Source organism: Macaca mulatta, chromosome 2 (genome assembly GCF_049350105.2).
Source record: "Macaca mulatta isolate MMU2019108-1 chromosome 2, T2T-MMU8v2.0, whole genome shotgun sequence".
Classification (NCBI taxonomy): domain Eukaryota; kingdom Metazoa; phylum Chordata; class Mammalia; order Primates; family Cercopithecidae; genus Macaca; species Macaca mulatta.
In genome coordinates, this window is record NC_133407.1 from 11,259,279 (window position 1) to 11,283,755 (window position 24,477).

Genomic DNA, 24,477 nt, shown 5'->3' on the forward strand with positions numbered 1-24,477 from the left:
ATGCTTCATGTAATGTACTAAATTGTGCCCCCTCTCCCCCCAAAAAAGCATGTTGAAGAGCTAAACCTTAGTACCTCAGAATGTGACCTTATTTGAAATTACGGTTATTAAAGACGTAATTAGTTAAAATGAAGTCATATTGGAGTCAGGTGGCCCCTTGATCCAATATTACTGGTATTACTGGTGTCCTTATAAAAAAAAGGAACTTTGAACACAGACATTAACACAGGAAGACTGCCAGTTGAAGATAAAAGCAAGAATCAGGGTGATGCTTCTACAAGCCAAAGAACTCTAAAGATTGCCAACAAACCACCAGAAGCTAAGCAATAGGCATGAAACTGATTCTCTCTTACAGCCCTAGCAAACTAACGTAGCACATAATGTCTCATTAGACCAAGGGAGAAAATTTGTAGCAAAAGAATTACAGAAGTGGCAATACGACCATGGAATTTCCTGGTTTTACCAAATACTGCATTTCCCAGGAGCTGCCAGCCTGATAGATTAATGGCAGATCAATGATCTTTAAGATGCAGCTGTGGTGCAATTTAGAGATGCTATTTTGTAAAGATGAATCACCATCCACCAGAATGCGGTATACAACCTGAATCAATTACCATCACATGATGCTGTGGTCACAATAAGTAGAATATATGGGTCTGGAAATCAACGGGTGGTTTAGGAGTAACTGTTTACAATGCTTCACGTTAAATCACTTGCCGTTTTCTGTGCTTCCCATTGCCACAACTCAAGGCTCTGCAGGTCAAGAGATCTTAGATGGTGAATGGTTCCACCAAGAAACATAGCAAAACTCCCTTGTCTAGCTACGGCTGATCATTCCTGAGATCCTTTGCCAAGAGTGCAGCATACAAGAAAAAGAGTTATGTTCCTGAATGCAAATCAAAACCACAATGATATACCATCTCACACCAGTCAGAATGGCTATTAAAAAGTCAAAAAATAACAGCTGCTGGCAAGGTTGTAGAGAAAAAGAATGCCTTTACACTGTTGATGGGAGTGTAAATTGGTCCAGCCATTGTAGAAGACAGTGTAGTGATTCCTCAAAAACATAAAGACAGAAATACTATTTGACCCAGTGATCCCATTACTGGGTATATATCCAAAGGAACATAAATCATTCTATTATAAAGACACATACACGCATGTGTTCCTCACAGCACTATTCACAATTGCAAAGATATGGAATCAACCTAAATGCCCATCAGTGATACACTGGATAAAGAAAATATGGTACATACACACCATGGAATTCTATGCAGCCATAAAAAAAAAAAAAAAAAAAGAGATTATGCCCTTTGCAAGGACATGAATGAATCTAGAGGCTGTTGTCCTTAGCAAACTAATGCAGGAACAAAAACCAAATATGACATGTTCTCACTTGTAAGTGGTAGTTAAATGATGAGAACACATGGACACACAGAAGGGAACAACACACAGTGGGGCCTACCAGAGGGCAGAGGGTGGGAGGAGGGAGAGGATCAGGAAAAATAACTAATGGATACTGGGCTTAATACCTGGGTGAGGAAATAATCTGTATAACAAACCCCCATGACACAAATTTACCTATATGACAAACTGCACATAGACCCTTGAGCCTAAAATAAAAGTTTAAACAAAAAAGAGTAATCTTCCTGATCATCAGAGGGAAATTGGACTACTATTAAACAATGGGTGTGGGAAGAATGTGTTTAGCACCCAAGCGATTCACTGGCGCATCTCTTGGTATTTCCCTAAGTTTGATAATATTTAATAGATGGACAAGGGAAGAAGCCACAGACTGAGAAGGACCTGGTGACCCAGGGCTCACAGTCCTCAGGATAAGTGTTTGGATAGCCTTATAGTTTAAGCCACCTAAACCAGCAGAGGTGTTAGGGTAAGGAGAATCAAGAACTGGAGGTAGAAAAAAGAGATTATGGACGTACGACTGCTGTCTCAAGACCAGATGCAGTGGTAGGGGCTTAGTTTATCCACTAACCTTCCTCTTGTATGTTTCTGCTGGAAAAGAATCCTGGAAGACCTTTCCCCGGATGTAGACTTTTTATACAAAGCAAGTAGATTTGAGTTTTGCAAGATGCAGATTGTAGTGGAGGCTTTGGTGCACCACTCACATCACTTCCTTGAGGACTAAGGTGCTCATTGTCCAAGCTTTTGGGATCATTGCCTATTGGATGTTTGTAGCTGAGACTCTACCATAAATCTGATTCCAGCCAAAGGTAGCTGTCTCACCTAGGGTTATCCCACAGGATGATGTCTAATTCTTGCCTAACGAATATTATACCTTCTCTTATTTTACTGAGGTATAATAGTTTTACTTTTTAAATATTTTTTGGTTTTCTTATCCTGTAATCATCTCTATTTCTTCAGAGTCTTTTTTATTTTAACTTTTTTTCTTCTTTGCCTTTATATTAGGGAATTTTATCAAACATTTGAGAATCCCTTGGCAGTCTGTCCAGTCACATTTAAGGTGCAAATAAGAGACCTTTAAAAGCCACCTGCAAGCTCTGGCAGAGGGGATTAGCATCTGATGGGTTTACTCTGAGGTTATCGGAGTTTACTATTTCACTGGAGAAGCCCCCACCCCCTTTCAGTATATGTATTTTCTTTTATCTTGAGCAGATCCGTTTTTCTAGAAAAGGAGTCCTCCATTGTTCTGTGTCTATGAGGGATGGACAGGTAGGCTATAAAACTGGCTCCAAGGGCTGATAGTGAGGTAAGAGGGTCTCATTCAGCATGTGAACATCCATGATCTTTTTGATTGCTTGTGGCTCCTCCTTTCTTAAGGATTTCCCTGAGCCACAGTCCCTGTGAGAAATGTCTTCAGAGAAGCAGCCTCCATTCTTCTCCCTCAGTTGGGTAAAATGTGGTTACTAGGCTGCCTGGGAGAGGGGAAGGAAACTTGGTATAGTCTTTCAGTCAACACTCCCATTTTTGCCTTCCCAGTGCCCATTTTCAGAGCTACTTCAGCCTACAGTCTGGAGCCTTTTTGGAATTGTGCCACATGAATCACATCTTGGTTTTTCCACACTAAACTTATATTCTGGCTCACCCTACTCTGCTAAGTCAGCTACCTGCCACTAGTCCATCAGTGTTCTATCTTCTAACCATTCTCCTTGCCCTTCTCTATTGATGCCTTTATTTCCTTTTGCTGTCACTCGGTGTGATTTCAAGAGAGATCAGATGTAAATACATGTGATCAACCCTCCATGTTTTATCCCCACCTATTTTATAGATGGAGAAACTAAGGCCCCGGAAGGGATTATGACTTGCTGAGGTCATACAGCATTACCAGGCTATGAATAATATTTTCATGTAGATCCCCAGGCCACTGTACTTTGTGAAAAAAACAGAAAGGTATGAAAACAGGAGGAATTCAGGAATTCAACAGTGTGGTTCGGGGAGGGGGTATGTAAACAGAGAGAGCACTGGTAGGGGGATCCTGAAATAAAATGAAGAGGTATGGCCAGAAAGAAGTGAGATATTTTATCCTTAGGTCTTTTGGCCTCTTATATTTGTCTTCAAATTCTTTCAAGATATTTATTGTTTATGGGACCCTCTTTCTGTGTTTCCCACTATTCTATTGCAAGACAGACTTCTCACTATTTCTATTCTGTACTCCATTATTTCCCAGAAATAGACGGTATTTTAAAAATGTGGTTCTACTCAAATTGCCCATATCCTCAAATGCTTGCAATGACACCCCATTGCCTATGGGATAAAGTCAGATCCCCTCGTTTATCAATAATTTTGAACTAGGTAGGAAGAGAGGATGACAAGGAAAAGTAGAAGGAAGAGATGGGAGTAACTTGACAAAAGAAAGGAATAAGTGCTGGGGATCAGCAGAGGTTGAAGATGACTCTGAGGTAATAAGCTTGGGTGACTCGGGGGATTTAAAACAGGAAAGTCAGAGGTGTTTTGAGCTTGGCTTTAAACATGACAGCCACACAGAAATGCCTAGCAGACCGATGAAAATAGGGGGTGAAGGATGCATCAGAGGATCTCAGGATTGGCAAGTTCTTCTGTGATTCCCAATCCAGTGCTGAAAGAAGTGAGAATATGATATCTCCAAGGATCATCAAATCAAAGGGAATCTCTTTGAGATGGAGATATTTGAGTGCGTTTAAGTAGGGGAGAAAGAAGAACAAGAGGAGATGGGGCTGACTGGTATTTCTAATGTATAAAGTGCTCTTTTTTCCATCAAAACTGAAGCACACCTAAAACATAATTCCCTGATTCATACTGTAATATTGATAACTATATTCGTTTCTTACTGCTTCTCTAATAAATTACCACAAACTTAGTGCATTAAAACAAGACAAGTTTAAGTGCAAGCACTTCTGGAGGCCAGATGTCCAAAATCAGTGTCACTGGGCTAAAGCCACGTGCAGGCAGGGCTGGTTCCTTCGGGAGACTCCAGGGGAGAATTTGTTTCTTTGTCCTTTTGGGTTTCTAAAAGCTGCCTGTACTCTGGCCTGTGACCTCTTCCTCCAGCTTCAAAGCACTTCAACCGCTTGTTCCATTGACAGATCTTTTTCTGATTTTGAGCTTGTTGCCTCCCTGTTAAAAAATCCTGGTTCTTATCCACCTGGACAATATGAAATAATCTACCTATTTCAAGGTCCTTAATTACATCCGCAAAGTCCATTCTGCCATGTAAAGTAACATGTTTATAGGTTCTGGGGATTAAGATGTGCATATGTTGGGAGAGACCATTATTCAGCCTCCCACACTTTCTGAGCTATGTTGATATCACTGAATGACTTAGTGAATGAATGATTGAAGACTTTTCAGCAATTCGACAATATTTATTACTAAATTTATTATGTGTTTGGTCATGTTTTACACTGTTTTCAGAGGATAACTAGGAAACCAGGGTTTATTCTACAAACTTGATGCTGCTTGGTCTCAAAGCGAATTCTCAGTTATATTAAAATGGCAGCCAGTTCATTGATTACCATGGAATTAAAACAAGAGAAGGTGGCAAGCCTATTTTCATCATTCTGATGTAAAGCATTTGACTATAATAAATACAAGCAGCAAAACAAAGACACAGATGTTCAATGGATCTGGGTCTCGACTGGGCCCTAATTTCTCATACCCTCTCCCCTTAGCCTCTTTTGTCTCAGCTGACTGGTTCTTGCCTTGGTTTGGGATGTATGCAGCACCAATTCCAGGTGAGGAATTCCCAGTCTTTAGGTGGGAGAGTGGGGATTTGGATGGCTTTGTCATGTAGCTTTTTAAGCCCTGTCCACAGATGCCCAGAGTGCATGCCTCACAATTGGCTGTGTCATGGGATCCTTCCAGGGCCACTTCCAGGATTACTGGCATTTCTGGAGACTTCCTCGTGCCATTTCCATAGTATTTCTTCAGTATATGCTGCACCAGGTTGCTCAGAATCCTCATGGTGCTATCCGAGGAGAACTCAGGCATCTCATATTGGGACCAGGAGCACTTCTGGCACCTTTGGCCAAAGAGCCTCATACGCACCTGGCCCTGAGATGTCCAGTGCTCCCAGGACGTGTGGCACAGAATCTGCACCTGGGCGGAAGCCCAGCTTCGCTGGCAGGAAGAACACCGGAACCTGCAGTTAGAAGGAAGATGCCCATTATGCCTTCATCTGGTTGTTAACCGGAGGGAAAATGGTCCTAGCCCCTGTCTCTAAGACCCTTTTCCATTTGAAAAAATTCATGTGATTTAAATTGTCCCAGTCATTGATAAACAGGAACAAGAAGGATTAAGTTTCAGATAATACTGAGTAGCCACCCATATGTTATACCAAGTCTACCTCTTTGGTAGTAAAACATCTCCAGATGCCTCTGAGGGAAAATCATGTCTGCCATCTTCCAGAGAAACTTGTTCCTAATTTTGGTCATAGAAAGCTTTGGTAAAGTATCTATTTTGAGGCATACACTATAAATGGTGTTTTACAATTTTATCTCATTTCATCTGTGAAGTAAACACTATTAAACCCAATATCCAGATAAGGAAACTGAGTCATGAAAAGGATACACAACCTGCTTAAGGACACACAGGGTAAATGTTAGAGGCATGTTGCTAATCCCAGGCCATCTGAAATTAATCTTGTTTACCTGCTGTAACACGTTGCCTCTGATGAGTAGTGTAGCTAATCTCTCACACCTGGAGAAAGAGCCTGCCTCCCTCATACCTAGGTTGAAGATCCAAGTCCACAGTTTACATCAGGAAGACCTTGGGCAAAGTTCTTCCCTTCTATAGCCCTCATTGCTTGAATCCATAGAAAAAAATTCAAGGGTTATACTAGCAGCATCAAATGAGATGATGTGTGTGAAAACACTTTGTAAACTACAAAATGGTTTTCAAAAGCTGATTGATATTTTCCAAAATACACTGGTAGGTTGCTTTTCCGATCTCAAAATGACAATCAAATCAATTCATCCCAACAGGAGAAATACTTTCTTTCTGCTTGGAGCAGTGCCAAAATGTTGTAAGACATCATGAGTCCCTCAAAAAGCTTTGGTTGGTGTGGAAAGAAACATTTACACAGTTCCCTGGATTAGAAGGCAGGGCAAAATGACTGCTATATGGGCTCTGACAAGTGACTTGAGAACTGTTCTGGAGAGGTTTGGGAGGCTTTATTTAAACAACAGATTCTGCAGCTAAAAACAAGCATATACTGTATTTGATACAATATACGATAATACATACATTATTTATAAGTTTATTACTCTGAAATACATAGTATATATGTATATATAATTATATATCATTTGTGTATACATACACATATATATTTTATCTTATCCCATTATCCTATGGGAATGTATAAGAAGGAATACTTACTCTGCCTAGGAGAACCAGAGAATGCTTTTAGGAGGAGGAGGCACTAGAGCGGGCCTTGGAGGATAGGCAGGGAGGGGTGAGGGGAGGGTCTGCTGAACAAGTAGAACTCCATGAACAATGGTGTGGAAGTCTGAAAATGCATGGCATGGCTAATAGTCCATAAGGAATGGAAAAGGCCATACCTGAGGCAGGATGGGGCAGGCAGGTAAGCTGAGTAATAGGTCAGATGAAAACTAGACTGAAGGTCCTGTGTGTCATTTAAAAATAAATTTGATTGTCCAGGTCAGCAATTCTCACCCTCCTAACATGGGCAAGGAAACTGGTTCCTGCAATCTGCAGGCTTGCCGGGGGTTAAAGAGGGAAGTGCTGAGTAAGGGAGGAGTATGGCTTCGTTACTCCACGAACTGGGTTTTAGATTTAGTTTTGGCAACATCATTCTCTCCTGTTATCCCCAGGCCTTCAGTAAAGCAATGTGCAGAGTAATTGCTTGATCTTAGCCAATTCTTAGGATATTTAAAAAAAAAAAATGACTCCGTCCCAGGCTTGTACTGAGCAGGGCCAAGGCTTGGAGAGCTGCTACAGCTGGGGGAAGCTGGTCGGGACTGCTGGGGAGACTGCAAAAGACTCTGGAACAAATGAGGTGGCGAGAAAATAGAAGGGCAGATTTACGGAACAGGGGGCCTTCTCCAGGGTTTTCCAGAAGTATTTATGGAGGGAAACTTAGTAAAAGAAGAAACTTCCTGCAGTTAAACAAAATGGAGGTTTGGAGTCGTCTTATCATTTAGACCCTAAAGAGTACTATGACCACAATAGGATGGAGACGCTGGTGACATTTACTGCTTCAACAAGCTCTCAGAGGAATAAATCATGCTAAGCTGAGCCTGAGCCCCTGTTCTTAGAAGGGCTATGGCCTGGGAAACCCACACTCACCAGCCAAATGCTCTCTGTTGGTATTGCTTCCACCCTTGAGCCAGGCAGTCTAGCTGAAGGTTTTCATCCAACTTCAGTGTCCATTTGGCCCAGGGTTTTGCCTCTTGGATTAGTTCTTGAAATGTCTGCTCCCAAGTCCGGATATCTACAACCATTTTTTCTCTCTGAAGCTCAGAGAGCACCTTTCAGGTTTGCTCTTTTCTCAGGAAGAGACAAACAGTTTCAGTTTCGGTGTTCAGTTCAGTTTCTGTTTGTTTCCGTGTGTAGACAGGAACTGTTTTATTTAACCTTCATTTTAGACTGTCTGGGGACACAGAACAAGTCTTTGTTCTGAAGACAGAGAGCAGCAGAACTTTGTTAGCTAATAGGCCTTGCTGAGAGAGAGAGCTCTGTTCTAGATTCTGGGGTCACATATAAATTCGCTTTTATTTTATTTCTCTCATTTTTTATAATAGGCAAAGCACTATTTTGGCACTGGGATAAAAGAGAATCCTGTGGCTCAGAAACGGTTCCTACCCCACAGACGCTCACACCCAGGTGGAGGAGACAGGGCGGTTAGGAGCAGAATAAGGGAGCACGAGTTTCACGCTCATCTCATGCCCCTGATGAACCCTCGCCAGTCCCCCGAGGTTGGATTATTCTTGGAATTTTGCAGGTTAGCTGCACAGAGAGCTGGGGTACTTTGTCCAAAGACCCTCAGTTAATGAGCAGTAGAAGTGAGACTTGAACCCGGGTCTGTGTGACTCCAAACCCGCCATGTTTCCGCCCACCTCACTCCCTGAAGAGAAGCTGAGAATGGCATTTCAGGTTCCAGGGTGGCACACTGGAGCCAGTGTCAGAGGAACCCAAGGGAGATTTCCTGGGTCCTGAGGCAAGAGGTCAGCTGCAGGAAGCGGTTATCAAACTCTGCCCTTTACTCTGTAAATTATCTGGAAGGGCAAATACACACAGGTATGGGGGCCGTCTTTCAGTGGTAGGATACAGAGAGTTCCCATTTTGGGGTGAGGGATTGAGACCAGATGACCTTTAAAGACACTTGTAAGTCTAACATGCAGAGATTCCAGAGAGTAAGCTTTGTCCTCCTGGGGCTTAAATTCAAACAGGGGAGACAGGACAAGCACGATGCTTAGGTCTTTAGAAGCCCCGCTATGGCTTCTATGTCTGAGACAGGATCAGCCTCAGTCTTCCTGGGTTTTCTAGGCTTCCATGTGCCCTGTCAGGGACTCAGAAACACCCTCTCTCTTTCCTTCCCTTCCTGGATACCTATGTCTATACACATGATACAGGAAGCTCTAGGAACTCGGAACTGGATCCACAGGATATTAGAGTTGGGAAAACCCTTAGAAATCAACTTATTCCTTTTCCCTTTAATTTTGATACATGAGAAAACTGAGGCTGGGCATGGTGACTCATGCCTGTAATCTCAGCACTTCAGGAAGCCGAGGCGGGTGGATCACTTGAGGTCAGGAGTTTGAGACCAGCCTTACCAACATGATGAAACCCCGTCTCTACTAAAAAAAAAAAAAAAATACAAAATTAGCCAGGCATGGTGGCTCATGCCTGTAATCCCAGCTACTTGGGAGGCTGAGGCAGGAGAATTGCTTGAACCCAGGAGGCAGAGGTTCCAGTGAGCTGAGGTCATGCCATTGCACTCCAGCCTGAGTGACAAGAGCATAACTCTGTCTCAAAAAAAAAGAAAAGAAAAGAAAAGAAAACTGAGACCCAGAGGAATAAGATCTCCTGCCTAAGGTCACACAGCAAATTAGTGCCAATACAGGGCCTGGCTCCGGGATCTGCTCTCTTGCTTCCCTTATGCATAAATCATTTCTCTACCCTTTCTCTTCACTTTCCTCTGGGTTCAGGATCCCAAGTCCACTCTATTCTGTATCTTCAGAGTGTACCTTTAGAGAGTCCCCTTACCCCTGACATCTCAAATGCTCTGTTTTTCCCAAAAGGACACTTGACCAGTCCATTGCACACCCTCATGATTTCCTTCTGCCTCTCGTTTGTGTGTGCCCTTTGATATACCCAACCGTTCAGGTCAGTCTGGTCCTTTGCTTAGGGGGTCAGCAGGAAGATTAAGGGTAATGTGTGTTGAAGAAACACACTCAAAGTGCTTTCTCTATTCTGTCACCCAATAACAATCAACACAAAAGATTTCTAACCTAATATGTGGGGGGTCTCCTCACCAACAAGCAGTCACTTAATTCTGCAGAGGACACCAACGAGATGACCTCTTATTCATTTCAATTCTAATATTATCTATCCCAACCCAGCATGAGATCCCATGGGTGGAGGACCCAGTCCACAAGACTGTTCCCCTACAACTTCAGACTGGGGCTTGGGGCCAGTTGAAAACTCCACATTATTTTACCTGTACTTCTGACCAACTGGTTATACATTAGGATTCCCTCCTTAAGTTCGATTAATTGGCTGGAGTGGCTCATGGACCTCAGAAAAACACTTAACTTATGTGTGCCAGTTTATTATAAAAGCATTAAAGGGGATACAGAGGAAGAGATGCAAAGGGAAAGGTATGGAAAGGGGCACAGAGCTTCCATGCCCACCCTGGGCACCCAGTCCTCTAGGGGCCTCCTTGTGTTCGGCTATCCTGAAGATGTCTGAACCCTGTCTTTTTGGAGCTTTTATGGAGACCTCATTACACAGGAATGATTGATGAAACTATGACCATTGGTGATCAACTTAGCCTTCAGCCTTAGAGATTAGGGGATGGGACTGAAAGTCCCAACACTAATTCTGCCTGGAGCTTTCTGGTGACCAGCTCTCATCCTGAAGCGACCTGGGAGCTGCCAGCCACCTGTCATTTCATTAGCATACAAAAGGATGTCTTCAGAGATTCTAAGGATTTTAAGAGTTGTATGCCAGGAAATGGAGTCAATGATCAAATATGTATTTTACAATATCACTTTGAGAGTTGAGGGCTGGATGAAGCCCACTACATACCTTCCTCATCACCAAGAAGGAACGGAAAAAGAAAGAGAAGGAACAGAAGACAAGACACTTCCTGCTGCAACCCTACAATGCACTTAAGCCAGTTGGTGGGCTGTTTGTTTGTTTGTTTTCACCAAGGCATTGTAACTCCAGAATAATAGAATTGTGGGACTTGGTCATTGAAAGAGACCTTAGATATCTTATGACAGCCCCTCCAATTTCACTGAGACCCAGTGAAGAAAATGACTTACCCAAGGAATGCAGTGTGATAGCTGCAACCTTCGAGCTTTCAATTGTTGAAGCCTTATCCCAGATTGGTTAAAGAACTGCTGAGAGAAAGCTGGGAAAAAAAAAAAAAAAAAAAAAAAGATCCCCAAAGGGGAAAAACAAACAAACAAACAACAACAACAAAAAAAAACTGATGAATTCTGAAAAAGGGGGTCATAGCAAAAATTAGATTCTTAACAGTGCAGAGCTGAAATGAATCTACAAGATCTTCTAATCCTGGGATGGCAAGCAATGTCTCTCCCCTTTTCTTGTCTAAGACAGACATTGCCAATCAATCTTTTCACCTTTCCCTCAGGGTCTGGATGTAACTTAAGAATTTCCCTCATCACAGCGTTCTAGGCAGTCCCAAGAAACTGACTAGTATATGAAACATTTTTGCCATTTCTGCAATGGTCCAACAAATTACAGAAACTGAAGTCAAGATAGATTTGGGTTAATCAAGGCTTAAGTTCAGTTTTTGTAACCTTAGGCATGCACCCGTTTTTGGAATATCACATGACCCATCGCAAATAGGGCTAGCACAAAACTTAACGCATAGAAATATGTTCTTCTTGGGAACATTTTAGGCTTGGGAAGAAAGGAGGCTAGACAAGAGTGATAAGAATTGGTGGATATCAGACTGAAAGAGGAGATGAAAGTCTATGGAACTTGGCTGGCAAGGCGGGCTCTTCCCCCAGGATACTTGTCCAACCTCTGTCTTGGTGGCCAGCTGCTCTGTAAAAGGCGAAACAAGAAGTAAAATGAAGTGTGACACCCAAAGCCAACTGCTGCTCAGGCCTAGGGGCTAAGCCTGCTAAGAACACCATTCAGGAGAGCAAAGATTAAATTAAAGATAAAGTCTGAGAAATAGCAAGAAGAAATGTATAAAATCAAAAGAACTAAAATAAAAACTTACAAGTTTCCAAAGGGGCCGTTTTTTTTTCACAGCTTCTGTGAAAATCTGCTTGGCCTCAGGCCTTTTTCTGCTCTGTTCCAAGGCTGTGGTGAACATAGGTACCCTACATATGCAGAGTTTTTAATCACCCCCATACCAGGCCAATGTCAGGAAACTAGCAGGCCAAAGCTGTACTCTGTAAATGAACTTTTCTCCTGTCCCTGATTCACTTTACCCATCTCTCACTCCTGCCCTCAAGGATCACTTTTCAGATTAACTACTAGCAACAAGTTCTTGCCTCAGGCTCTACTTTTAAAATAATTTCAACCAAGACAGAGAGCAACTTATTTTCTTTTTCTTCTTCTTCTTCCGTGTGTAAAAAAGGCCGCTTCCAGTCTGACTTGTAAGAAGCTTGGAAGTCATCACCCCCATCCTCATAACAAGAGAAAAGCTGAACAAACTGAAAATCAACAATTCTTCTTAAGTCCATCAGAGAACTGAAGTCACAGGGCAAACCGCTACCCTGAAAACTGGAGCGATAGATGGGCAGATACAGGGAGTCACAGCTTATCAGAGTCAAAGTCCAGGAACGGAAGTTCACAGCCAGAACTAGTACTGGTAGGGTAAGAACACTTTAAACTGAAATTGGCAATTGCTGAAAGCTCAGTGACAACAAGCTTGAGAATTAAATAACTGGGGGGCAGGGGCTCGGTTTTAGGAGAACCCTCACCTTTCATGAGTTTTACCTCCAGGAGCCCCACCAGGCACTATGAAGATAGAGAAAAATCTTCTTATGCTTTCATCATGTGAGGAGAAAAATAACCATTTTTGTTAACACTCAGAAATATCTGTTCTCCCTAACAGTCTGCCCTCAAGGGAAACTATTTCACCAGAGTAACACACTTGAGTTTCCCAATGCCTAATCAACCTGAGAGAAGGGAAATGCGAGCAATAGGAACTGCCCCCACTTGTTTCGTGTGTGACTTCCTTTCTGCATGGCAATGAGGACACAATTCTCCATGCTTCCAGGGTCAGGAAAAGAGAGTCTGGCACAAGCTCTAGGAGGCAGGGCTGCCCGCGTGCTTTTTTCTAGCAGACGTACCAAGTCCCACACAGTTCAGACTAATTCTCTACTCAGCTAATAATATCTGAGAGAGAAATAAAGAATTCAATCAACCATCAAAATTTCTAAACATATTACAACAATAATTAAACCACCAAGCCGTGGAAGAGATTTTAAAGGTTCCCTAAGTTCACTTTATTACTTGCTGGCTTTGTAATAGTTAACACCTAAGTTATAAGTAAAAACTTGGATACTATTCCCAGAGTTGTCAATGGAAAAAGCAATGAACTTAAAATTATAAGACAAGGTTATCAATTCCACTTCCAATACTTACTGAGTTACTTAATCTCTGTTAACCTTAAGGTCCTCGGCTGTAAAATGGAAATAATACTCATTCCATTAGATTTAATGATATATATACTATATGACATAGATACGGACTGTAATAAAAAAAAGAATTATTTCAAAAAAGAAAGACGATGAAGAGGCATAAGGTAATAGGACTTAAATGGAATACAACATTTGAACTCATTATTTAATGAATGAGAAACATAAGTGCTCACATATGGAAAGGAAAGAGATATTTAGAACAAGAACCTAGAAAGCGTCTGTGTCTGTGTGTCCGGGAGAAGAAAAGCAAAAGATAAAATGAATAACTAAGATTTGGGGCACTATATCTCCTCGAACGCACCTTTATACCCATATCTATATGGTTCCTACAATAACCCAATGGTTTATGTCCTTTATCAAGAAATGTTTCAGAATGGACGCATCTGATGGAGCTTTGTAAAATATAGATATCCAGGTCCACCTCTGGAAATTGATTCCACAGGTATGGGGTGGGACTTGTATTATTTAAAAGCTCCAATAATGATACTTAAATACTCCTGGATAAAAATCACTATAAATAGAAAATATGAAGCTTGGGAAGTTTGAGTTACTTGCCAAGATCTCACTTTATAAGTAGCAGAGGTACGATGTGAAACAAGGTGCTTTAACTGCCACTTGTGTGCTTTCTTCCATAGTGAAAATCTGGAAGGCAGGGTCAGCCTCTGAGTCTATTTATTATGACTGAGTTGACTTGGCACTGGAAAGCAGCTTGCTGTCTGATGGATGGAGTCCAGGAGACAGCCACAGTCATAATGTATGAATTTAATTAACGGCAGAGGACGTCGAAAGCAAGGGAGGAGAGCTCTGAGAAACAGAGACAGATCATTTGGGGCTATTACAATGCAAAGCTGAGGCGAGGCCGCAGTCTGCCGATGATAATGCCAATATGTAGTAACTTGACTTTTTACCTCTGCGGACTCAGTCTGCACATGAGAATGCAGCGCAGGCTTCAGTGAGACCCCTGTAGCCCCTCTTGATGGCAGTGAGAATTTTACGACTGTGCAAAGAGCAGCCCAGAGCCCAGGAAATGAGAAGGAAACAAAAAAGCCCACCCAGGAGTGGTTTGATGAGTGCATTAAAGGACTCCTGATTTTCACCTCGACGCAGATGTTTTGCAAAGATTCAGACTCCTTCCCCCCAGGACAGTTCACAGGATTCACACTGTGATAGTTTCAGAATTTGACCTAAAGTCTTCCACTGAAGTTATTGATTTCTCCTGAGTTCCTCCTGAGGGGTCATTTTCACAGCCTGTTTTGTGTACCTCTCTGTGGGGCACTCTTTGGTTCGCAGCCACGGGATCGCGGATTAGGTTTTTCATTGTTGTTGGGGCAAAGAGGTCGATTCCCTCTTTCTCTGCCAGCCCTTCAGATAGAGTTTTTCTTTTTCATTTTCATGTTTAAAAATCCAGATACAGGCCTGTGAGCTTCAGTTTTAGGGTCTCAGTCACATACATCAAGAATGTAGAGAGGGATCAGTGTCAGTGCAGCCTACTGCTTCACAACAAAACCCACTGTGCACAGGACGGGCTCTGAAGACGCGAGGCTGGGAGATCACAGATGATGAATGTTGCTCAGGGCAGCAGCCACTATCATAACTTTTCTCTCCTTGTGCTTCCCTTACAGCCCCAGGATTTATAATGCTCTGTCTTACCCAGTTTGGTCACAGCCTAATGGATGTCATACGGCTGTAAATACTCTGAGGTTTTACTTTTCTGTGTGTGTTTTCTCCTACTTTGTATTTGCTATAATCCATGTCATCCAATAATGGATTAATTTTTGAATCCATTTTTTGTTAATGCTAAGCTCCTGAGATTTGGAAGATGAATATTCATAGTATAAATATGGGAAACTGAGCTGAAAAATTATTCTGGCACAAATACATAGGGAATACAAAATGCAATATTGTCCCAGGGAATCTGATAAACATAAAGAGAACCGGATTAGAGATAAGAGGACCTGGATTTGAATCCAAGCTGTGCCATTAGTCGATAGCCATGATCTGGATGAGCTGCTTCACCTCCCTTTCTGCATAATAAAGCACTGGACCAGGTAGCCTCCAAGTTTGGTTCCAGTTCTGTCATTGTATGGATGGATCAGGGCTCTGGCTCTCCATTAGGAAATGCAAAGAGTCTTCCTAGATCTCAAGTTGGTGATGTTGACAGCGCCAGGCTGTCCCAAGTGTGTAGCGGAGTGATGAACTTGAGCATAGTCCTCCTGAAGGCCAAAGGCCTGCCTCCTGGTAGAGCTTACTTTCCCTCAGAGAATGCAGAGACTTGAGGTGAAGCTGGAAGATGGAAGGGTGATAGGGTAGATGGGACTGGTCGCCTTGAGGAAGGGAAGTTGCACTAGAATCTTGGCTACTTGACAATATCAAGTAAAGACGTTCCATGGGCAAGAGGAAGCAATTTTATCCCCAATGGCTCTAAGACGCTGAACTACATGCAGGAGACAGGAGCCTCAAGGAGAGCAGCTGTATCAGCATGAATACACACAACCATCATTCCAAGTTGTGGGAAACTATGTGGGTTACCCCACTCGCTGCTCTCTCCAGCTCCCTCTCCCTAGTGGTAGCCCAGGAATTTTGAAATAGCATAAAGAAGACCAGGTTAAGAATTAAACACTTGGATTCAAATCCAAGCTCTGCCAGGACTGGGTTGCCGTGACTGAGTGGAGTGGCCACATGGCGAGGATATTGAATAGTTCAGCACCAAATGTCAACTGGAGAAGATGGCTCTAAGGCCTCTTCCAGTCTTAGATGTATGAAAATCTTTGAGTGTCTCTCCTTCTTTCCCTGAAATCAAAACTAAAATATGGAAGAAACTGGCATGACTCTGCTTGGTCTGGTGGCAGTCAAACTCTTGGTATAAGTATGTTAAGTGAGCATTTCTTTACAAAAAGATGGTAAAATCTAGGCTACTACTTCTCCATAGCTTCCTCTAACCTTCACATCAATAAGCACACATAGAAATGATCTATATTCATTTGCAGCCTTCTGAAATGTTTTCATTCTTCTCTGTAATTTCCTTAAGTGCAAGTAATAGACAGATTTGAAATATAACAAGTACTATTGAGTCTAGCAGTATGGATAAAATCCAATTGAGAATTGAAACAAAACAAGACATTACTTAGAATCTGCACTTAACCAAAGAGGCATGATATACATTTATTCTGCCAAGACACGTCAGGTTTGATGAAGAAAATCCATCCTATACTCCTGACCCCATTCATTTTCGATACCCTTTACCTCCATTTATGTAAGTCAGCCAGTTTCACGGCCACATACTAGACCTTGTCATATTGCAGGCTATCTATCTGTCTAACCACATCCAGCTCTCCAATTCAGCTACTTCCACCAAGCCCAGTGTTAGACCTTGCAAATCCCTGACCCCTCCATCCATTAGTGCTCTGCTGCCTTTACCTCCTTCTCTCTCTAGTTTAAAAAAATGTAGTTCAACACTAGGAATTGTCCCATATTACTTGTAAGAATCTCAACCTAGGATTAATCTACTCCCCACTTTATTCGAATCTGCTGAGTGTTGTTAGGAAAACACACACACACACACACACACACACACACACACTCATGCCATTACACATTTATGTTCCCCTATCTCAGTAGAGCCTTCCATATGGTCCATAAATCTCTCTGCTTTCTTTTCTCCCACTTTACTACAGCTGTTTCAAACTGTGTCCACTACCCACAAAATTTCAACTCTGCTGTTTCACTGGCTTACTCTCAGGAAATGACCTTACCTCCTTCACAGAGAAAGCTGAAATCTTCAAATGAGAATTTCCTAAAGTTTATGCCACCAAACCTATAAACTCTCTGTGTTCTGTAGCCATGTTTTTATCCTTTGCTCCTACTTTGATAGTAGAAGCGTCCTTCAATCTATGTTGAACGATGACTTCAGTGCTTTCCCAAAATCTTGACTTTTTAATTTCCCCTGCTCTGTGTATCTAATTTTTTGTTGTTGGCCCCTTTTACTCAGTGCTTAAACATGTCAAAGTAAGTCTTTCTTGTCTCAAATACCCCCAGCCTTGATCCCTGAATGCCCTTCCCGCTATCATTGATCTCCCTGTCACAACCACATTCTCAAGTGAACTGCCTACACTCACCACTCTGCTTCCCTCCCTTCCAGCTATTTCTTAACACACCCCATCTGACTTCTGTCCCCAATGCACCACTAAAGCCCATCTCATCACAGTTGCCTTCAAACTCCTTGTTGCTAAGTCCATTGGGTGATTCTCCATCTTCCTAGTGTATACTATAAATTGTATACTGTGGCCTCTTTGAAATCATCTTTCTTTGACTTCTATCATACTGCACAGTCCTGGTTTTGTTTGGTTTTGTTTATTTCCTCAAGTTGCCTGCCACATTCTAAATAGCCTTTAGATTCTTTCTTCTATGCCTGTTAGTGTTCCTCCGAGTTCTGCCTTTTTATCTCATGCCACACTCCTCTTAGGCAGTGGCACGCATTCCCATGTACAATTGCGTTATATATCCTGATGCCCAGTACATGGCCCCAATCTCTCCAGTTTCCTGATCTTATCCTCAGTTACTCCTTAAGAGTCTCCACTTTGATTTTTAAAATGACAAAATTCAATTTGTCATTTTCTCCCCCAAGCCAGCTCCTTCACCTTTGTCTGCTGTGTCAGCCAAGGGCCTCACTGCCATCACCTACTAGCACAGCCAGTAGCCTGGATCCCAAGCTGCTCCTCTTTCTCCTTTTTCTGAACACTGAATCAAACAAGTCACCACATCCTGAGAATTCTTCTTAGGGAATTAATATCTTTTAAATCTTTCCATTCCCTCTGCTACCACCCTACTTAGGTCACCATTATCTCTGTCCTCCCTGACTCTCTAATCTGTTTTCTAAGCTGTACACAAAGTGACATTTTGGGTATTCAGTGGCAATTTCATCATGTCAGTCCCTCAATTAATACCACTGTTGCTTCTTTAGAGGAAGGCCAAACTTCTCAACTTTACCCCAGAACTCTTCATGGCCTGGCCTCTTACCTCTTCAGACCAAGGTTTTTCAACTTTGGCACTCCTGACATTTTGGGCTGAGTAATTCTTTGTTGGGGAGGTCGTCCCATGCATTATAGGATGTTTAACAGCATCCATGGCCTCTACCCACTAGAAGTCAGTAACACCATCATGCAAATTGTGATCATTAAAAATGTCTCCAGACATTGCCAAATGTTCTGTGGAGGGCAAAATTCACCCTGGTTGAGATCTACCACGTTAAACTAATTTATCACTACATCCTACACCCTGTATGTTTGAAGTTCTAGCCATACTCAACTTTCCTCTACCCTGCTAAGGAACCATTTTTATTATTTTAAAAAATGTTGTAATAACTTTATTGAGATATAATTCACATAGCATACTATCCATTCATTTAAAGTTTACAATTCAATGGTTTGTAGTATAATCACAAAGGGGGACAACCATCACCACAATCAATTTAAGAACATTTTGTTAACCAAAAAGAAATATTATACCCATTAGCAGTCACTCAACTTTTCTCAAATTCCCCCAACCACAGGCAATCACCAGTCTACTTTCTGTCTGTGTAGGTTTGCCTCTTATGGACATTTCATATAAATGGAGTCATGTAATACATGGTCTTTTGTGGTTGGCTTCTTTCACTTGGCATAATGTTTTCAAGGTTTAGCCATGTCGTAACATACGTCATTACTTCATTACTTTTTATTGTTGAATAGTATTCTCTACAATGATATACTTTGTACATCATTGTAGTCTCTACAATGATTTTGGAGGTTTGTTCTTATTTTATGGATGCTGCATTTTTTCCCTTTCATTCAAACACTGCTCTTATATTTGTTATATGACTGTCCTTGTACACTGCCAACCCACAGTCTCTACCCTAAGTTCTAGAAGCACAGGTGTATTACGAGTGGCTTCAACAGGCCAATTTAGAAGCCATCTTGCTGTGATCTAGTATTAATAATTGAGTTTCTCTGAATGAAGACTTTCTTAATCCTCTTTCTCTATCCGCCTCCGTTTCTCACTTCTCTTTTTGTCCTTGCAGTTGTGCTTGGTAAGGTCAGAACTTTTGGGTTGTTACTATAGTGCCCTGTGCATATTTTCATCAAAGCATCACATCATCTGATATCTGTCTTTCTCACTAGTCTAAACATTTTGAAGGGAGAAACTATATATTACTATTAATACATCCAGTACCTGACACATTGGCACAAGTTAAGCATTTAAATAAAATTTTTGTAGGAAGGAGAAAAAGAGAGAGAGAGAAAAAGGAAGAAAAGAAAGAAAGAAAGAAAGAAAGAAAGAAAGAAAGAAAGAAAGAAAGAAAGAAAGAAAGAAAGAAAGAAAGAAAGAGTGAGTTAGTCCTTTGATAACCTTCCTTGTAATGTGATTTCCTTGGATGCAGGCCTGGCTTGGTGCTAGTCAGGCTTCCCAGAGATGGAGTCTTGCCTTTTCACAAGATATGGAAGTGGCAACAAGAACTTCCTGTCAGTCTCCATTACCACCTGCCCAAATCACTGATAGCTGCCTTGCCTGGCTTTTATCTTAGATGTACACATGACCACTTCTCCTGGATTCCATGTTGGCCCTCTTCCCACGGACTCGCTGACTGAGCTGCTGTCTCTCAATGTTCGTGGTTCTTTTCTGAGCTTGTGTGTAAGCATATCTCTTAAGCCAGCTGGAAGCAGGCAGGTCAGGGGCAAGCAGACAGGCTCATTTAGGCAGCTGGATCCACTGTTGCGGACGTCAGAGAGTAAACATGGCCGCCTCCAACGGGAAACACTAAAGAGTAGATTCTTTCTTACTCGTTGACTGAGGCAGTGTGGAAAGATTTGTTTTGTTTTATATGTAGGTTTAATTGTATTTTTTATGTAACAAACAAAGCCCTGTTTGAAATGTTTTACAAACTTGCTCAATCTTCATGACAACTTCACGGGATAGCTGCCATTTTTAAAATCCCTGTCAAAATAGCTTGTGCACGATCACACAGCTGGTAAGTGGAAGAGCCAGGATTCCAAACCAGATGGTTTAATTCTAGAACCTTGCCCTACTGCGTCTCTCATTGCTGGGCCTTCCCACATGAGCTCTTCTTGTCTGGAGGCTCCTTCAGCATCTCTTTACCTGGCCCATGCCAACCTTCCCTTGAAGTATTACTCAGTATTCTCCTCTAATAAATAAGCTTTTCCTGCTTCCCCAGGCCTAGAGTTGGTGCCTGCTCTATATGCTTCCATAGCAGCTGGGGCATCTTGTATAACAACTTCTCACGACAAACCTATTGACTTCACTGTGATCTCTCCCATGACTTAAACTCTTTGAGAGCAGGAATATTTCTCTGGCTGGTACACATTGCACTCTCATGCTCGGTAATGAAACACAGTTGACCCTTGAACAACGCAGATTTAAAGTGAGTGGGTCCACTTGTACATGAGTTTTCTTCACCTCTGCCACCCCGAGACAGCAAGACCAACTTCTCCCCCTCAGCCCACGCAATGTGAAGATGACAAGGATGCAGACCTTTATGATGATCCACTTCCACTTAATGCACAGTAAATATATTTTCTCTTCCTTATAATTTTCTCAGAAACATTTTCTTTTAACTAGCTTACTTTATTGTAAAAACATAATCAATAATATATATAATACAAAATACATGTTAGTAGGCTGGTTATGTTATCAGTAATGCCTCCCGCCAACAATGTGCTATTAGGAGTTAAGTTTTGGGGGAGTCAAAAGTCATACACAGATGTTTAACTGTGTGGTGGGGGCGGGTTGGTGCCCCTAAGCTCCACATTGTTCAAGGGTCATCTGTACCTGGCAAGTAGTACATGCTAAAAAAGAATTCTTACATAAATAAGCAAATCTAAATATTCCTATTTTAATATTAAAGTATAATGTCATTCTATAAATGGCCATTAGCCTCCCTGCTCCCCACTCATTGAGTTCGACTTAACAGAGTATCAAAGTAAAATAAAAATAACAGGTAAGAGGTTTTCCCAACTTTACTCTCAAAACTGAATCACACTATTTAAATAAACTACATGATTAATATAGTAGATTCACAAAAGTAAATAAATCTATCCTGTGTGTCTCTACCACTTCCGCAACTTGGCTAATTCTGAGAACTCACTTAGAAGAGGCATTAAAAACCTGAATATACTATGGATTACTATCCCTTAGCCATTTAACTCTTTCACCTGGGTAGCAGCTGCGTGGTGGAACAGGAAATAGTGGATTAACCCCATCCCAGCCCTAGAGGCAGCAGCAGTGCCAATATGAGTGTAAGCCAATTAGTGAGATCTCATGCTCCTTCAATAAAAAGGAGTTCAGATACTGCAGTCTGACCCAGTCAGTCCCATCTCCTACTGGGTCATGTGCTGTGCAGACATGAACTGTGGGAACTACTGCATCTACTTTGTCTCCTTAAGGAAGGTCTGGCTTGGGCTGAAGACATCTGGGAGGCAGAGAACAAAGATTAAAAGAAACGTGGTCCTTGACAACCTCATTAGGCTATGAGGAAAAAATCCTGTAGCGTTCAGCTGATCTCAGTGAACTGAGTGCTCATTCCCTTTATTGCCTAGACTTGTTTGGATTAGGTTTCCTGGTCCACGCACCACGAAGGGAGTACCAGCACACTGGAGCACACCCAAGGACATGTGAGCTGGGGGGCATGGAACCCTGTGGGTCAGCAAACGAGGCCACTGCCCCAGCTAGCTCTCAGATCACATGAAAACAGGGGAGAGGAAAGAAACCTGAGCAGAGAATCCCAAGACCCTGATCATCATTTTCTCGAGCCTTCTGCCTACCCTTGTCAGGCTTCAGGAATGCAGACAGGCAAAGAAAAACTGCTGTATATCCAAACCTATTCAGTCCCTCCTTGTCTAGACCTAACCATTTAAAAGGTCCACAAACAGTTCTTGAGTAATTCAGGCTCAACATCCAATACTGGGAAGGACAGCCTTCTGAAATCAGAGAACTTCACATTAAATAAAATTACTAGGGAATAGAGAGAACATTTCATTTGGATTCTGAGAATCTTTAATTAAATAAATATTTCTTTTAAAATGATATCATGCAGTTTTAAAGACTGCAAACAAAGAATATCACCAACAAAATTCAAACAGCAAAGGGGCATTAGATATCATGGAAAAACAAGGAAGGAGGGCACAAGTTCAAAAACATCTCCCAAAATCGAAGAAAAGAGAGAAAGTGGTGAACCACTGAAAAACAAAGATGTAAAGAACAAATGCAGAAGATCCCATTTAGGTATACATAAAATACAGTAGGGGAAAAGTGCAAATTAAGAAGAAACAATTAAAGAAGAAAAAAGAATTTTTTTTGAGTCGGAAAAAAATGTGTTTGAAAGGATTTCATAAGAAGCAATCAAAATTAATCAATAGAGCTTTCTACGTACACATACTCTGGTAAGTTTTTTTTTAGTTTTTTAGATTGGTTGGGTGAGGTGCACCTAGGCAGGGATGGGAGGAAATGGCTTTCCTACAAAGCAACAAAAATTAGATTTGCTTCAGATCATTTCTCATTAATATTAAATTCCAGAAAATACGAAGCAACTTTTGCAGAGTTTAAAGGAAAAATATTCGAGTCTGAAAAATCTATCAAGTTATTTTCACTTGCAAAAGGGAAAAAAAAAGGATCCTTAACAAGGTGAATCTCAGTATATATATCTGCGCTTCCCAGAAACCTTATTAAAATTGTGCCCTAAAAGATAATTAAAATAAATACTCTAGGATGGGAATGTCTTTAGTGCTGCAATATTTAACATACATTTTGCTTTTAGCATCTAACTTTTTTTAACCATATTTAAACTTCCTTGCTATTCTGCATACAGTGTTAAATCCTAATATGTAACCTCCACAAAGCTGGGAGTTTGGCTTGTTTTTGTTCACTTCCATACCAAAACCAGAAAACCATACAGAATTGGTCCTTAAGAAATGTATGTTGAAGGAATGAATGAACTAACCAGAAATGAGTGCTAAATCAAATCTAATGCCTTTCCCCACATGATTTTTCTTTTTAAATAATTAATATTCTCATTTATATTCATAGACTTCCTAATACTGAGCCACAACCTAGGAGTGAACACATAATAATTCACTCCTGGCCAATTAGAGCACCAGATTTCTTGGCCACAGTGAATGATTTAGTAATGGCATGGGAACTAAGCCGGACCAATGAGATGCCACTCTGGGGACTTGTGCTGGAGTTGCCAACAGAGAGATGCTCTCCTTCTGCTGGAGTGCCAAGCTAATAGAATGTCAGCTTGTGCCTACTGGTAGACCGCTTGCCACAGCCAGGTGAAAATGTGCTTGCGAATGAAACCAGTACAAAGGGAGGCTTTAAGTACTTGTTTCCAGCATGCTGAAGAACATTCTGCCATATTTTTTAGTAATATGAACAAATCAGCTCCCTTTTTTATTTAAGTCTCTTTGGTGTGATTTAATATACCACTTGTAAATTAGAATTTTCTGTATTTTTATTTTTTGCGCTCTCATCAGGTCTGAGTGTCAGACCTATCGACATAAAAAGATGTAGGTGAACTTTCATATTGTTTGCATTCTTGGAACTTGTTGGAAAGTAAATAACTCATACCTCCTTCCACCTTTATTTAAAACACATTGAAAGATAGACACTGACCTGGGGGAAATTAAAATACCGTACACCCTTTATTACCTGCAAAGATGGCCTGAAGGACATGAGCTCTGCGGGAAAAGTGGGATCCTCCTAGCAGAACTCTCCAGGCAACTGGAAGGTTCTGGAGAACTATAGCCTCTCCCACTGCCACCCCTATACCCACATACACAGGGTGGGGAAGGGTGGGGAGCTTTGTCTGGAGTCAGTTTTGGCTTTCTAAATTTCCTAAAGAATTCTGTATTTTGTTTAGATTTTCATCTAGTTATACTTTTCTCATTTCTAATGCTTTATATTTTTAGTTTCTCCCTTCATTCAAGGCCCAAATTCCAAAGGACTTGCATTTTTTTTTTTTTTTTAAAGACACAGTCTTGCTCTGTCAGCCAGGCTAGGGTGCAGTGGCATGATCTCAGCTCACTGCAACCTCCTTCTCTCAGGCTCAAGCAATTCTCCTGCCTCAGCCTCCCAAATAGCTGAGATTACATGTGTG

The 24,477-nt window shown here is 41.5% G+C and overlaps 1 protein-coding gene across 2 annotated transcripts in view; it reads right to left on the reverse strand.

Moving 5' to 3' along the window:
* Nucleotides 1-4,799: 4,799 nt before the first annotated feature.
* Nucleotides 4,800-24,477, reverse strand: part of RTP4 (receptor transporter protein 4) — an 80,045-nt gene continuing 60,367 nt past the window's right edge. The window contains exons 5-7 of one of the 2 annotated variants that reach the window (XM_077990724.1): nucleotides 10,968-11,056; nucleotides 7,765-8,094; nucleotides 4,800-5,596 (exon numbers count right to left, since the gene is read on the reverse strand). In XM_077990724.1, coding sequence (XP_077846850.1) covers nucleotides 5,011-5,596; nucleotides 7,765-7,919 — 741 coding nt within the window. In that variant the 5' untranslated portion in view covers nucleotides 7,920-8,094; nucleotides 10,968-11,056 and the 3' untranslated portion in view covers nucleotides 4,800-5,010. 2 annotated transcript variants of the gene reach the window in all.